Here is a 17128-nt window from a genome sequence, read left to right on the forward strand (position 1 = left end):
GTTGTACCCATTTTGTAAGTGGAGAAACCTAATCCAGATATATTTCCCTAGGGTGCACTTCAGTGAACTGTGTCGCTTGCCTGAATTCAGGTATTTGGCTGTGCTAACACTTACTATAAAATGAAATGTTTGTCTATTATATATACATAGTATGAAGACAGTCTCAATGCCAAAATTCCTGAGAAATTTTGGTTAAATCTGTACATTTTCTTGAATTGCTCCTTACCCTGTCACCTGTGGCTATTAATGCATCTTTCCCATCTAGTTTGTGAAGTATCATCACAGTGCCTACTCAATCCTTTCCAATACCCAGTACACACTGCTACAAGTGTGAAAGATTTTTATATACATGCCATGTGTACAGACTTATACACACACATGTTCTATATCAGCAACAAATGCTGTAGTTGAGATCAGTGGCACATATAACCATTAATTTTTTTCTTTCCTGCAATATATTCACCTTTTGGCTTAGTTTCCTTGTATCTTTGGTAGAAGGCAGGAAAATCTGAGTAATTCTGATTTATTTGAGGGGTAAGAAATGAAGCTAAGTATTTTGTTTGTCTGACCCTTAGAGCAAAATCAAGGTACATATTTAAGGAAGTGACAAGTACAAAGCAGTTTTTACAAAAGCAGTTCAGAAAGTTCCAACTCTTCTCCAGGTAGTTTCAGGTTCTCATCAAAAGGAAATCCCTGAGACACTTCATATCCTTTCACTAATGAATCAGGAATCATCCTAGAAAAGGCAACTCAGTCAGTGCAGAGGGAAGGCTGAAGCCATGATAACCTTTGATAACATACTTTACCAAGTGTCTGTCAATATTACACTAAGAGAACAGCTGAGGCAATATCATCATACCATGGAGTTTCATACAAAAACTAGGAAGATCAGTCAGAACACAATTATTAAGCCGAATTTATTTCACTCCCCTTCTAAAAGTGACTCCTAAATGGGGGACACAAAATCCACCAGGACAACTCCCTTCTGCTCCATGGCATCTTTAATTCAGGGAACTAGGGACTGTGTGCTTCTCTCCTCTTGCCTCAAAGAGGCAACTTCTGATCGTAGAGATGGTGCATATTGTTCAGGGGTTTTTTGTTTTTATCATTTAACTGTCCAAATTCTGGTTTTCACTGACCCAGGCTCACTTTCTGTGTGAACAGCTTTAGTACCACCCTCAGTGCAGGGTAAGGTTAGCTGTTAGCAGCTGTATTAAGCAGGTGCTTCCTAAGAATATTCTTTAAATAGCAGGGGGTAGGGAATGGTAAGGAAAAAAACAACACACTAATTTAGCAGTCAAGCTCATGATAATAACTACCCCCATGAGGTTTTCATGTTTAAAGAATATGGTCGTGATGCCACCTCTAGCTAACATCCAGCTCCCTAGCTAATTTGGGTGGGGGGCAGGTGGGAGGAGACAAGCAGCAAACTTATCTTGTTAGCAGAAACAAAACAAAAACATGATCCTCTTCTCAGAGTACACAAGCTATACCAAGTCCTCTCACCAAGAGGACATGAGCATTTCTGCAGGGATAAAAGGCCAAGCTCTCATAGGCAGCACAGGGCAGAGCAGAGCAAAGGAGTCACTGAATTCTTATAGTGCAGGAGTCTGGTTTCAATATGAGAATGCAATTTTTTAATGACCTTCATAATAAATGCCCTTCTAACAATTCAATGAAAATATCACTATCCTTCCTGCAATAACTGTCTTGATTTGTTTTACATTTTACTTGGAAACACATATTTAAAAGATTCTTTCATCAATCTTATATAACTTTTAGGCTGATCAGGGATAAGGTATACCACAATCAACTTTTTACTCACCCTTTTACTCTTTCTATCTATGTACACTCTGCCTGCTCCCCTGTGCCACCATCTACCACAAGAATAATGAGACTGACCTTTTAAATTGTGGCACAGCAAAAGGACCTGGGTCAGAGTTCTGGCTCTGCCACTTATTGGATAGTATGGCCTTGGGTAAGTCACTGATTCAGCTTTTTCAGCCAGAGAATGGGAATAGTATCACCTACCTTGCAGGATTGTGAGAACTAGAGATATTATGAAAAGTTCCTAGTGTAGCACAAAATCATTATCATTACTATCAGCTTCATGCAAAAAAAAAAAAATACCTAAAATCCAAAACTGGCAGAAAAATATTTATGTGACAAATATTTTTAAAGAAAGATACACAAGTCAATCTCATAAGTTTATGAAAACCCTGTCACCTGCTTTATTTCTAGAGAGGGGTAAAGGGAGAAGAGGAAATATTCACTTGAATTTGAGGGGCAGCTAAATTGGAAGCAACAGTAGCAACAATTTTAAGCCTCTAAGGTTACTCTGATCCATAAGGGAATGCTGAAATTTCCTTGTTTGGAGATTTAAGAGTTTAATTTTCCCCTAAAGCGAGATCATCCACTCTGGCTGGGATAAAAGAATAAAGAACAAACTCAGTAGCACCAAATGGGGTTTAACACAGAAAATAGGGCCAGGTTTCACCTTTCAAATGCAAAATTTTACATTAAAATATGTTTATAAATCATAATGTTTTTACTCCTGATTCAATCCTTCTCCTTCCCCTAGAAGGAGCCCCAGAAACCTGAAGAGCATGTGCATTACTGACCAGATATACAATCAGCTGCCCCTTCCAAACTGGAATCTGATTACAAATGGACTGGCCTAGCTCAGGGCTGCCCTCAGTGACGGGAAGCAGTATCTATGCCCTCAGGGAGAATGGATACTGAGGATGCCACCAGTCAAAAAGTCGAATGCTGTGCACTGGGTCCAGGATGACTTGCACACCCTGTTCACTGCGCAGTTTCCGACCTCCATGGACAGGAGAATCTTGGAACACCAGTCTCACTCGATGATGCCGCATGTCCGTGCTCACATTGATAGTAAACTGGGAGGGAAAAATAAATTCAGTACTCAAACAACCTTGTTTTCCTATGACTCACTCTAAAATGAGACAATCTAGAAAACTGACATGAACTAGGCCACAAAATAATCTCTAAGTTATACCAACAGCACTATACTATCTTTTTATGCAAAGATATTAAAAATTAAGGGTGATTTTTATAAGTTTTTCTTAGCTTCATATATTTAAACTGTGCTAAAGAAAGCCTCTCAAATGGCTGAACAAATTAGGACACATGCACATAGACTACCTTAATGACAATTTTAAAAAACTGGATTAGAGCTATAAGAGATGACTTGAAGGGATTCTGATGAGATATTATTGAGCAAGTTAAGCAAGATGCATGAAACTGATCTGATCACATTGTTTTGGAAAACAAACCACAAAATCTCTAAATGTTTATGTATACGTAAATCTGTATAGAATTCTAAGAGTAGGAAGTATATGGAGTATAAAAATAAGTCATTAATGTGGCTTAATGAGAGATGCCTACAATAAAAACAGATATATGACATAATCTCAATTATACAAAATTATTTAAGAGAGTGGGTATATACATGTATTGAATATATATTAACAGATACATTAAAGAACAGTTCCCCAAAAGTTAACTGCAGTTATAGGATAGCGGAAGTCTAAGTCACCTTCACTGTTCTCAATGTGTTTATGTATTATTTAAATTCTTCACATGAAGTATGAATTATTTATTTTACCATTAAAAAAAGAATAATGCTATTTGCAATGTGGAGGGGGAAACATATCTCTGAACATAAGCTTAAAATACAGAGAAGATAAATTACATGAACTCACCAGTTGCCAATCCAGTTAAAAATGTTAAAAACACGGAAAATACACCAGAAGCATATTTGTTGTTTACTAATCTAATTCTTAGCTAAAATCTAATTCTTAGCTAAACCTTGAATAGTCAGAGCATCACACAAAAGACAGAGCTGGTAACGCTACATTTTAATATTCCATTTATGATACCACACGCATGCCTCAGGTCCTGACATACTGTGTTCATGTATAAGCTTCTTCATTAACCTTAATGGGATAATGTTTCTCAAACATTAATGAGCACTACACAGGAGATGCAAAAACATTCTGTTCACTATAGAGAAGGAAACAGAAGTAAAATATTCTCAGACATAATGAACTTCACAAATATGTCTGTTCCTAGTATACAAGTCTGCTTTCAGATTTTGTTTAAAATTATTCTTCAAAGATTTCTTCCTCAATGGTTAAATTTACAAATTTCTTTCAAACCCTAAGTATAGTGAGTCTATGAAAGAGCTGAGGATGACATCCTGTCTCCACTTACCAGGGTAAATATCATTCCCATGACAATTGGAATAAAGATGAAATTGAGGGTGGTGACCTGCAATAGGCAGCAGTCCTGGTCTGGGTTGGTATGAACATCTTCATACTGAATGGGAGGCTGCAATCCTCCCATACACTTGCTCTTTAATCTAGGGGACTGAAGAGAATTAAGAATTACTCTAATGGGTTAGAGAAAATGTTTATGGCTCTAAGACTCCACCAATGAAAATGGTATGGCTTAACTAAAGCTGCTGAGATCCATTTTTCTGTTATCTCTTCTCTCTTTAATATACATATCAGTTTCTATACAGATCAAGGAAAATCTGACCTTTGAAAGACGTGGAAACACATTTGGATGAGAAATGTGACAGTGGGTGCTTCATTTAGATGGTGTTTCCTACCATCTGGCAAGACATGGAAACTTATAGCTCTATCAGAGGCCCTCCAATGTTTGAGAGATCACAAATTCCTTGTGACTTGTCAGACTCCAAAGAACATCTGCTGCACAAAAAGGGATGGAAGCAGAAGTGGCCATCTAATTCCAGGCATCATAAAACAAGAGTCACAACTCTCAGAGCTAGAGGAAATCTTAGCATTCACTTTCCTGCAGCAGCTCTGGTCTTGGCTTGTATACACTGTGAAGATTGCCCCTCAGTTCCCTCCCAAAAAGCTGCTATGGTGGACTCTCTACCAACATCTAATGGATATCATAGATTGTGGACATCTTATTAAAAGCAAATGATCAGAGCCAAAATTCATCCCTAGAACCGTGTTTTTGAAAAATCAATGTAAAAATATGATTTACTTTAAATACAAACTTATCTGGAACACACTTGTCATCAAGTGAGGGATAACTGTAATTCTATTTGTAATGTGTCACCTCAGTGAGATACTAAGTATGGGAGACAGGTGGAGGAAATGAGGCTGCTGAGGACAAGAATTAAAGACATGCAGAAGAGATCCTCACTGTAGCCAAGATCTCAGGTACAGTCCAAGAAAAAGGCAGAGATAAAGGTGCAATAGTATCTACTCTTCTTATAGACTCTTGGCAGTCCCTCTCCCCATGGCTTGCCCAAACTGCCTCAGATATAAAACCATATGAAGTATTGTTGTTTACAAATACATTTGCTTTGAAAAACAAAAAAATTCTTAGTCAAATAACCTCAGTACATTGTTATAACAAGTTTTTCCCTTTTCCCCACTTTTAAAGTCTTCAAATATATAGAAAAGTTAACAAAACCATGCAATAAACTCCTGTATACCCTTTACCACTGGATATTTTGCCACGTTTGTTTTCTCTCTCCCTCACCTCTCATTTTATATATATTCACATATTAAGAAAAAAAAAACCACATGAACTCTTGGGGTAGGGGAGGCAAAGCCATTTGAAAGTAACACTGGCATTCCACCCTTATTCAACATGAATAAAGATACATATATAACTTAGTAACATGATCACACCTAAGAAAATTAACAATAATTTCATGTAATCTAATATCCAGGGCATCCTCAAATTTCTTTAATTGTACCAAAAATGTCTTTTATTGCTCTTTGTTCATTAATCCAGGATCCACTCAAGGTTTATTTACTCTTTGCATTAAGCTATTAAATCTTTGTGCCTCTTTCACACAAAACAGTTCTTTCTTTCATTTTTATGACATTATATGTTTTAATGTGTATTATCTGAATTTAATGAGGCAATTTTATGTCTAGTAAAATTAGAGTAAGCTATTACCTGAAAAGCAAAGAGATGATAAAAGCACACACCTGCTTTTTGAACTTGAAGTTGAATTCCCACATTGGCTCCTGTCTGTTCCCAACAATCTTTCTGCACCAGAAAAGTAAGCACTGTAAGGAAATAAAAATAACCTTTCTGTTTGCTAGCACTAAAGCCAGCCACGGTCCCAATGCTGAGATTTCACTTTGGCACGGATAGAAACCCCCACCTCCCCCGCACCACCACTACAATTTGACACTGGTGCAACATGAAAAGAGACAATCCCAAGGCTATTCAGTAAAGAGAAGAGGTACCAATATAAGTCAACCTCAGATGCTATTGAGGTCAACCCCTATTGTTCTCATCTTTAAAGACAGAAACATGGTCTCTAGAGACTGGGGCATTATCTGATTCAGCAGGCCACTCCTCTATATTAAAATATAAGGGCAGCCAGTAGCCACCAGACAAGATGATAACAAAGCCATAAGGCAGGCAGAGACAGCCAGCCCTGTACGTAATAGGAGCAAACCACTCAGGACCTTCTGGGAGCAGACAGCCGGTATGGAAACTACAGAGGTGAGCTGAATTCAGTCTAGAGTAAGCCCCTCAAGGAAAGTCAGGCTACAGCTAGGGTTAACACAAGAAGTTAAGTACCTCCCAGGGGATAAGGGGTGGGTCGTCCGCCGTGCCAGCTGTCCTGCCCTTCAGACATGCCCTGTAGGTCCTGCTGTTCCATCAAAAATAATGGGCTTGGCTTTAAGGGGCAAACACTTCTGCTGCCAACACAACGGCTCCAGTGTCCCACACAAGCTATGCTACTGAAAAGAGAGAGAGGGAGAATCAAATACGAAAAGGTGGAGTCCAGGAACATGGGACAACTTCCCTTAGGCATGCTGGCAACTTCCTGAATGCCATGCGATGTGGTTATACTAGCAAGGCCATGCATGGGACACCTGCCACTGCAGGTCCCACATCCTCTTCAGAAGATCTCTAACAACAGGTACAAAAGCAGCAGACAGGTGGCCTAGCCTTCCTGTCTGGATTAAGACCTTAGTTATCACCACCTTGATTTTAGCCACTTAAAAGTCACTTTTTTAGTCCACTTAAAAAACTTAATATACAATTATAAGAATATGAAGACATGAGTATTCTAGATTTAGGCAGTAGCACTTGCATTGTGCACTGGAGCCGCGAGGATGTGTCAAGCATGAGGAGTTTGCCTAACGCTGCTCTGCTCCCAACAATTGATTCACCCCTAGCATGGTTAGCTTTGGGATGATCCCCACCTCACCTGACAAGATCAAATGTTTTTTGGGGGAGAAAAACTATAAATGTGAAATGATACACTGTCCACTCATATTACAAGGAGAAGGAATGAAATTCTACTCACCCAGCATTCTAATCCTGCCCTAAATCCATCAGCTAGTGTGACATTAAATTGGCTCAGCCAATGGCCCTGACCACCTCAGTTTGCAACCCTGGGGGGAACCATGATGATCTCGAATCAACAGTTCCCTTTTAATCAATATGTATCAGGTAGAATGTTACCACACTAGAGCTGAACTAGGGGAAAAGAATCATTATGTAACATCCAAAGCATAAAAACAAAACAGAAGAGAACAGGAAGTGCCACAGAACACCAGACTTTGGGTAGGAACAGAGTAATAAAAGTTATTAACAAACGCAAAAGATACAAAATTTAGACAATAGTATTAGTTGAATGAGAAAAAGGCCGAGACATCAACTTGCCTAAACAATCATATATGCTATACTAGTCTAGCTTGGCAAAGATGTGTTCACTAGATATTTCATTATGGCAAAAAAAAAAAGGAGAGAATGGACCAAAGGCTTATAGACCTACTTACAAATCAGAAGAATGCTAGAACCTTGAATACAATGTACAAATATAAACTACTGGGGAAATTCCAAGATATAAGGAAAGGCCTAGAACACAGTAAGAATTTTAGAGGGCTAAAGTCTATGAGTGGAAGTACCTTATAGTCTCTGAAACAACCCACCCCTGAGCCTGGCAATAGTGGGCACTTTGCAAATGCTGAAGAAGTCCACACCAGAATCTTTTAAGGTTAACAAGAAAGTGGAAATCCAGATGTCAAGGTCACATTAGAAAAAGAAAATTAGTAAGTTGTTTTATATCTTTGTATCATGATTTAAAGCACCTTTTAAGAATTATAGTTTACATCTACCATTTGAGTTGTGTTCTTCCTAGCCCAAACCATCAAACCATCTAAACCATCTAAAGTGGCCCAATGTATAAGGGGCATGAAGATAAATTAAAATAAAGAGAATAAGGAATATGCTAAAAGCACAAGAAAGCTTTAAGGTAAAGATAACATGAGCCAACACAGCACAGCAGGAATGTCTTGGGAGAAGAGATACCCATGAGCTCTGAAAGTTTACATTAGTCCCTTAGCAGCCTGGTACCTATGGCCCTAGACCACCCCATCAAGGAAGCTGGAAACAAGCCATGATAACAGGCCCATTATACAAGAGTCCATTTGTTAAACCCCAACACTAATTGTCACTTACTTTGGAATTCTTTAATGTGCTAGGAGTGCTTTCTGGAATGGCTGGATTCTTGGAGATTCGAGCAGCAAATGGCTCATACATATGGTACAGAGATCGGATCACACATGCCCGGAGACAGCGCAGCTTCTCCATTGACTCTGGTCGCAGGCGCAAAGGCAGAGAGGCATCCAGCGTGTAGTGCCTAAAACATGACACATTACTCCTACCAATAAGTGACCTCTCTCTTCTGCTCTAGGCCAGTCTCCTAGGACTCCTAGGCTCAGTACAAATTTTACTATACTATTCCACTGGCCAGTAGTTAGTTTGTCCCTAGTGCTCTCACATACACACACACAAATCACTATCTCCTTCACTTCTTAGCTACTTTTGCGTCTCTTCTATGCAAAACCCAATATACCTTGTAATCCTGCACTCCTCTATTCATTTAAAAATTTTAAATCCTCACTATTTCACTTTAAAAAGGGGGCAAGTCTCTGACTTTATACCAGTACAATATACTTCAGCTGCTCAAAAAGAACCTGCACTGGGGAAGATCCACCAAGTTCTCCTGTCACATGTCTCAGAAAGTTCTCTACTCCCTGATACCTCACCATCCCCTTCCACCACATTCTTACTGACGATTTATAATCTTCACTACACTTCTAACCCTGCATCAAAAGTCAGCCCTCTTACTAATCACATCATTCACTCCCTCTTCACCACTACTATACACAGAGCAGCATAACTACAAAGACTATATGATACTTCAAGATGACTAGCAAATCTAAGAAACAACAAATCCAGTTGCAAAGATAAACAGATGGGCATCTATAACTTCTGAAAATTCTAGCTAAGATAAACCGCTGAAGAAAAGTGGGTAACCATAGGGAAGACAATTACCAGATGAATTAATAATATCAATTTTAAATTAAAGAGGAGCTCAAGGAATTCAAAGCTAGGTTCATGCCCAGGCATGCAGTAGAGAAAGTGAGAAGAGGTCACCATCCAGAGAGTAGCTCCGAATCAAAAACAACAAGAAATAAGCTACACAGATAACACAGTGAGCTCTCTGTGGTCGCACCTTCGGTACAACCTGGTCCAAAAGGCAGCAGTGCAAGTGACAGTCCAGGCATTCTTACAAATCAGGGAAAAATTCACAATGTCCTCAGGACGGATATAGGAGGCCAGTAAGAGCCAAATATCCATGGGATACTCTTCTCCTCCAGCCCCATCCAGATCTTCTGAAACAGAAAAAAGAACTATAACTTTTGACCTTCTATTATATGCACATATAAAGATCCCCAATCATTTCAATTCTCCCAGGGCTTGCACAGTTAAGAAAATGGTTTAAATAGGTCCAAGGAAGCCTCTCAAACTCATCATTTCCTGCTTATTCTAGCTGCTGAAAACTTTTGTTTCCTGTTGCCCAAGTGAATAGGTCTTGTTCTTAAGGCCTTTATTTAACCACTATTTACATACTATTTTGAAGTTTTCAAAGTACCTTTGCATACATTATATCATTCAACTATAATAATTTTTCAGTGGAAATAAGGAAAATATTATTGTGTCCATTTTACTGTAAGAAAACAGAACGTTGCACGTATTCAAGGTAAACAGAACCCAGTTTTCTCCCAAGTCCAGCTTTTCACTATAAATTCTGCCCTTTATTTCCCTTGCAGTTCCCGTCCACCAAACATTTTCTTCAATTCAGTCATTTAAAAAATAAAACTGATTTTAAGATGGTATGAGGAAACCTCAAAGTACAAACTAAATTAAAAAAACCAAGTAAGTTACAGTGTACTTTCATTACTCAGTAATTGCCTTAGATATGTGTCTTCTGGTTTCTTCTTGTTTCATTGTCAGCTTGATCTACAATTCTGGCCACAAGCATCCAGTATTCAAGGATACCCTGTGATGATGTATCCCCACCTCTTCCTCCTTCAGACCTCATTAGGATTAATTCTCTTGACCCTGAGGTCCACTATACATGTCAGGTTCAAATAAAAATTCACACTCCACAGAGATACCAGAAGCGGGGCTAACCATAATCTTTAATTGAGACTTAGTTATATAGCTATCCAAAACACAGCTTTTTTCTTTCTGTTTCCTGAGCAGAAAGCCCCTACAACTACCTCCCTGAAGCTGCCTCTGCTTTTCTAGCTGCTTCCTGCAGCTCTATGACTCAATCAGGTTCTTGCATTAGGTTCTTCGTAACAGAGACCAATGCTTCTAAAACAACATCGTCTTTTTTGGTTCTTATGCTTCTTAAAATCTCCAGTAACCATTTAAGGCTCAGCCTACCACATTTGGGGCCCCCTTCTCCCACATTAAATCTCTCTCTAAAAGAGAAGGCAAACAACTATCAGAATTTCCTCCACTGAGACCCATGAGGACTTTCACAAAGCAGAGTACTATTAAAAATTTTCTGTTCTTAGGGACAAAACTCAGTAATTATAAAAATTGCCAATGTTTTACACACAATTATTAAGAAATTTCAAAACGTAGGAAATGGAATCAGCAAAGGAAAGCTTCATGGAGATAAGTTATGAAGGACAAAAAATTTGATATTCATAGGTTAAGAGGAAAAGTATTCCAAGTGAAATAAACAGCTAACATGAAGCCTGGATATTTAAAAAAACAAAACACATGTGAGGGCAATAAAGAGACAAGTCTAACAAGATTTTGATGATATTAAGAAATTACTGTTGGGCTTCCTTGGTGGCACAGTGGTTAAGAATCCACCTGCCAATACAGGCCACACAGGTTTGAGCCCTGGTCCGGGAAGATCCCACATGCCGCAGAGCAACTAAGCACGTGTGCCACAACTACTGAGCCTGTGCTCTAGAGCCTACAAGCCACAGCTACCGAACCCGCGTGCCACAACTACTGAAGCCAGCGCGCCTAGAGCCCATGCTCCTCAAAAAGAGAAGCCACCACAGTGAGAAGCCTGTGCACCTCAATGAAGTATAGCCCCCACTTGCTGCAACTAGAGAAAGCCCACGCGCAGCACGAAGGCCCAACACAGCCAAAAATAAATAAATAAATTTTAAAAATAATAATAAAATAGCTTAAAAAAAAAAGAAATTACTAACTTTTTTAGATGTGATAATTTTTTTAAGAGCATTTATCTTTTGGTGATAACTACCAGAATATTTACAGATATAAAAATGGAATATCTGGAAATTGTTTCAAAATAATCAAGTGTGTATGGGGTGTGTGTGTGTGTGTGTGTGTGTGTGTTGAGGTGGGGGTGAGGGGGTAGTGGCTGAAACAAAAGTGACCATGAGTTGATAACTGAAGCTATGTAATAGCCACATTGGATTCATTACACTATTCTCTCTTCTTTTGTATATGTTTCATTTTTAAAAAGCTAAAAGAGGGGGAAAAAAAAGACCAGTTTGATGAGAATGAAGGACCCTAATGGGGGTAAAGTGCAGCAAGGAAGTAAAAGATGAATTATAGCTAAGAGTTTGTAAACCACAAATCATGTATCTGATAAGTGACTGGTCTCCTGAATACATAAGAATTCTTACAACTCAGTAATAAAAAGATAACCTAATGTAAAAATGAGTTAAGAATTTGAATAGACATTTCTCCAAAGAAGATACACAAAAGGCCAATAAGCACATAAAAAACGCTCAACACCATTAGCATGCAAATCAAAACCATGAGATACCACTTCACATCAACTAGAATGCCTATAGTTTAAAAAGTTAGACAATAACAAGTGTTGAGGAGGATGTGGAGAAACTGTAACTCTCATTCATTGCTGGTGGGAATATAAAACGGAAACTTCATAAAAAACTTGGCAGTTCCGCAAAAAGTTAAACATAGTTACCATGCGATCCAGCAATTTCACTCCTACCTGACAAAAATAAAAATATATGTTCACACAAAAACTTATCCATGAGTTTTCATAGTAGCATTTATGACAGTCAAATAAAAAGCAATAAAAAGGAATAAAGTACTGATATATGCTACAATATGGATGAACCTTGAAAACATTATGTTAAGTCAAAGAAGCCAGACGCAAAAGACCACATATTATATGATTTTGTTTATCTGAAATGCCCGGAATAGGCAAATCTGTAAGGACAGAAGTAGATTGGTGGTTGCCTGGGGGAAGGGATGGGTGGGAGAGAGTGTTGGGAGGGAATGAGGAATGATACTAATAGATTTGAGTTGATAGAAATGTTCTAAACTTATATCATGTTGATGGCTACACAACTCTCTTGCACTGCTGGTGGGAATGTGAATTGGTACAGCCACTATGGAGAACAGTATGGAGATTCCTTAAAAAACTACAAACAGAACTACCATATGACCCAGCAATCCCACTACTGGGCATATACCCTAAGAAAACCATAATTCAAAAAGTCATGTACCAAAATGTTCATTGCAGCTCTATTTACAATAGCCAGGAGATGGAAGCAACCTAAGTGTCCATCATTGGATGAATGGATAAAGATGTTGTGGCACATATATACAATGGAATATTACTCAGCCATAAAAAGAAATGAAATTGAGTTATTTGTAGTAAGGTGGATGGACCTAGAGTCTGTCATACAGAGTGAAGTAAGTCAGAAAGAGAAAGACAAATACCATATGCTAACATATATGGAATCTAAGGAAAAAAAAAATGTCATGAAGAACCTAGGGGTAAGATGGGAATAAAGACACAGAACTACTAGAGAATGGACTTGAGGATGTGGGGAGGGGGAAGGGTAAGCTGTGACAAAGTGAGAGAGTGGCATGGACATATATACACTACCAAACGTAAAACAGATAGCTAGTGGGAAGCAGCCGCATAGCACAGGGAGATCAGCTCGGGTGCTTTGTGCCCACCTGGAGGGGTGAGACAGGGAGGGTGGGAGGGAGGGAGACGCAAGAGGGAAGAGATATGGGAATATATGTATATGTATAACTGATTCACTTTGTTATAAAGCAGAAACTAACACACCATTGTAAAGCAATTATACGCCAATAAAGATGTTAAAAAAAAAAACTCTGAGAACATACTAAAACTACTGCATTGTACACTTTAAAGAGATGAATTTTATCTCAACAAAGATGTTTTAAAAGTCTGTAAGCTCTTATGTGGAATGTGCTCAAAACCAAAAAGGAAAATCAAGAGAAATATCTAATACAATGGTGATGACAAGTAGGGATTTAAAGCAAGAAATTAAGGAACAAAGAAGTGTTAGGAATGTCTATTAACATTCTTGGTTCCGGAAAAGAGCGGTATCACTGACAATAATTGGTATAACTTCAAAGCAAAGTCAGTTCATTAATTTATTGATTATTTCAATATATTTTAACATATGCAAAAGTCTGTCATCTGATTCTCAAGTATAGGTGAAAGTTCTCACAGATCTGAGACCAAAAATACACATATCATTTATTACATTAGTTTCCTCCTAACTCTAGCTGATCATCAGAACCACTTTAGCTTTAAGAATTCTGGGCTCTACCCCAAGAGTCTGATTCCTTAAGTCTGGAGCAAACCAGTGAATGATGCATTGGCACATTGTATACCATTAGTTTACCTTTCTTTGTTTCATTTGTGTAAGTTTTATTGCCACTAATACATAAACATCACACATTTTTCTATTTCCTACAGTACCTATTAGACACAAAGCAGGCATTAACAATTGCAGAGCACTTAAAAGTCCACGATAATAATCTAACTTTCGCTGAAATGAAATTGGTTATATACAAACCACATATTTGGGAGAGAGAACATTTTTGTCACAACTCTGCTTCCTTACACATTCAGAAATGCAAAGGCTTTTTGCTTTCCTGTTGCTATATGGATTTTACCTGATAATGATATGTTCTCAATGAATGGCTACTACTGTTACCAATCTCCTTTCCTCTCAACTTTAGATATAAGTAGAAAGCCCTGGTATATTGAAGTCCTGTCCCACTAGAAAGATCCAAACTCTGGTTCTCCACTGGTATCACCTCTTGTGCTACTGAGAAAGTGACAGCTTCAAGTTATCACCACAGATAGGACTAATAATCCAAAAGAGAGTGAGCCTTGTACCTTTGTGCCTCTTGCTTTTCTTTTTTCTGGAGGCAGTTCTTTCATGGATGCTTTCCTCCTGGGCATCAATCTCATCACTGCTGTCAATGATGTCACAGGGCTCACCAGCCCCAGAGAAAGCTTCTACTGCAGGAACCTGGGAGGCTTCCAAGCCACAAAGGGATTTTACTAGAAAAAAATAAGAAGAGAATGAGATGGCAGAGTACCATGGCTTAGGCAGGATATCAGCATCCATACGGAAAAGAAAAAAGAAAACAAAAGCAAAAGCTGTGTGAGTCTGCTAAAGGAAGCTGAGAATCTTAAAAAAAATATATATATAGCATTTTAAACACAAAAAATTGGAAAGTAATGAGCAAACTGACTCCAAAGTTGCAGAAACTGCTTCAGACCTGAAGAAAAAGGGAGTGAATTATTCTCCACTATAAACCCTTCAGGGTAAAAGCAAAAGGTGAATGCTATTTTCATTTGCATAAATTCTGAGGAGCAGTGTTTGAGAGGAATTAAACCCAATTTAACATTATTCCTGGGCTGGAGACAGTACATATCATGAAAACACAAGCTTCAAGGACCCCTGAGTAAGAAGCTTGAAAGTAAGAGAAGCATGAGAAAAGGAAAAGAATAAATAGTTCAAGGTTATTACACAAAGAAGCAAACAGCAGAGTTAAGTGGAGAATATATGTGAACAACAGGAATAAGATTAATAACCAGGAAGAAAGCAGTGGAAACCAAAGAAGAGTACGCAAAGTTTTTTGTTTGCTTGTTTGTTTATGGGAAGACAGAAATAAAATATTTCTGCTACGGAAACTGCTACTGCTCTTGACTAATCCTTCCCCTCCCCTTGAATATATGAGTAACCATCGAGGAGAGCAAGCAGGTTTACGGGAAGACGCCTAAAGGATTGCAAGAAAAACATTGAGGCAGAATCCCAGGAAAATAAAGCACCTAGTTCTCTCTTCACTGAGTCTGAAAAGACCCGTCGGAAGCCTACCTTCCTGCTGAACAGCATTGGCGACGGCTTTCTTGACCCTTCCAGACCTCACGACGGCCGGATCCGAGTTGGCATAATCCGCCACAGTCACTGAAACACAGCACCAAACCTCAAAGGAGGAGGCCTTCTCTCCTCAGCTTCCTCCCCACCAAGATTTCCTGCTCACTCCAAGTCCCCAGTCCAGCCGCCCTCCCGTCGCAGGCAGGCGAGCATTCGCCTCGGTGCTGTCCAGCCCCCTCCCTGCTTCCAGCCCCAAGCCTTTCAACGCCCCCGCCCTCGCCCACCTCGCCCAGAGCAGGCGTCTTGGGCCCGGAACTTGAGTCGCTTTCCTCTCTTGGGCATGGCGACTGTGTCGGGGCGAGGCCGGGTTAGCGGGCCAGGACCCCGGGCCATGTTTCAGGCCAGAGAGCGGGAAGCAGGAGCCAAAGGCCAGCTCTGCCCGGCTCCGCAGCCATTCCGCTCCAGGACCGCAGCTCTCGCGAGGCTTTGGACAGGGCTCCGCGTCGCACTGGCGGCCAACCCCCCTCTTCAGAAACCAATCACCACCTGGTCTAGGCAGTACGTCATCATCCAGCGCCTAAGGGTCAACCTGCGTCTGGTTCCCTAAGGGTAGCTGGTGGTTCTGGGCAGTGTGGGTTTTTTTTATCATACGTCTTGTAAGGTGATTTGGTGTCTCAGACCCGAAACCCACAACCCCGTTGATTAGAACTGAGTTTACATTATGGTCTCCCCGATTTTTCTGCTACTGCCTCTGTCCACACTCCAGGTTCACTTCAGTATCCCAAAAGCACATCTATTGTCATCTTCGTGCTCCATCTCTCAGGCCACGTAGACATAGTCCAACATGGGTCTAAAAGAGTCTTAACTCTAATTTCTTATACAAAAGCTGTAAATTTCTGAATCCCAAAGCTGGGGGAGGGGCTCTTAAAAGTTTATTAATTTACCACCATACTCCAAACTTAATACTAGAAGGATCAATGAGGAAAGAATGGTGTCTTTGCTTTGTATTGAGAGAAAAAACCGAGCGAAGGTTACAGAACTGTGAGGGAGCAGGATCCTGGTCTAGTATCACCAGTACGAATAAGTTATTGTGTGTCCTAAGTTAGGTTCTTTGTCCTTCTAAGTTCTTTGCAGCTCCCAAAAGATGCTAATCCCTGGCTTGAGAAGCATGGTACTTAGGGACCAGGAATCCAAACTGTTGGACCCACCAGACAGTGCCACCCTAACATATTTAGAAGCAGACTTCTGTTTTTAATTACTTAATACATAGACATTCATTAGGCGCAAACCACTGGCCTTTTACTAACATCGTGTAACAGACTATCACTAGAGATGGTGCTAATAGGGTTGAATCAATTAGGAATTGTAATTGAAACTGAGTAATTGATTATAGTCGCGAACTATTCAAATTTATCTAAAGTTATAACATGAACAAGGGTCTAATAGACTGAACTAAAAGAAAATTGTTTCAAATAATTTTTCCATGATTGATGTTTGTAGACAAAACACAGCTGGTAAAGCACCAAGCCTTCTCACTTCACAACATTAATAAAAAGTTCATAACACCCACATGCAAGTATATTTCTGCTAATGTGATACCCTGTTGAAAACACCAA

General features: G+C 39.4%; 1 protein-coding gene across 6 annotated transcripts; it reads right to left on the reverse strand.

Annotated features, from left to right (window-relative positions):
- Nucleotides 1-2138: 2138 nt before the first annotated feature.
- TMEM183A (transmembrane protein 183A) lies at nt 2139-16019 on the reverse strand. Of its 6 annotated transcripts, none has more exons than XM_024751071.1 (8): nt 15797-16019; nt 15513-15602; nt 14525-14692; nt 9560-9719; nt 8500-8680; nt 6003-6083; nt 4237-4392; nt 2139-2900 (listed from the first exon to the last, which is right to left on the reverse strand). In XM_024751071.1, the coding sequence occupies exons 1-8, from the start codon at nt 15903-15905 to the stop codon at nt 2715-2717; spliced, it is 1131 nt and encodes a 376-aa protein (XP_024606839.1). In that variant the 5' UTR covers nt 15906-16019; the 3' UTR covers nt 2139-2714. The 6 variants fall into 6 exon arrangements, 3 of the variants coding, with proteins under 3 accessions (XP_024606839.1, XP_024606840.1, XP_024606841.1); XM_024751072.1 differs by having other exon boundaries at nt 2204-2900; nt 9560-9716; nt 15797-15979; XR_003003920.1 differs by lacking the exon at nt 2139-2900 and adding an exon at nt 6607-6767 and having other exon boundaries at nt 4341-4392; nt 15797-15979.
- Nucleotides 16020-17128: the final 1109 nt, after the last annotated feature.

This window comes from Neophocaena asiaeorientalis, unplaced genomic scaffold (assembly GCF_003031525.2).
Source record: "Neophocaena asiaeorientalis asiaeorientalis breed wild unplaced genomic scaffold, Neophocaena_asiaeorientalis_V1.1 scaffold67, whole genome shotgun sequence".
In the NCBI taxonomy this organism is placed as follows: domain Eukaryota; kingdom Metazoa; phylum Chordata; class Mammalia; order Artiodactyla; family Phocoenidae; genus Neophocaena; species Neophocaena asiaeorientalis.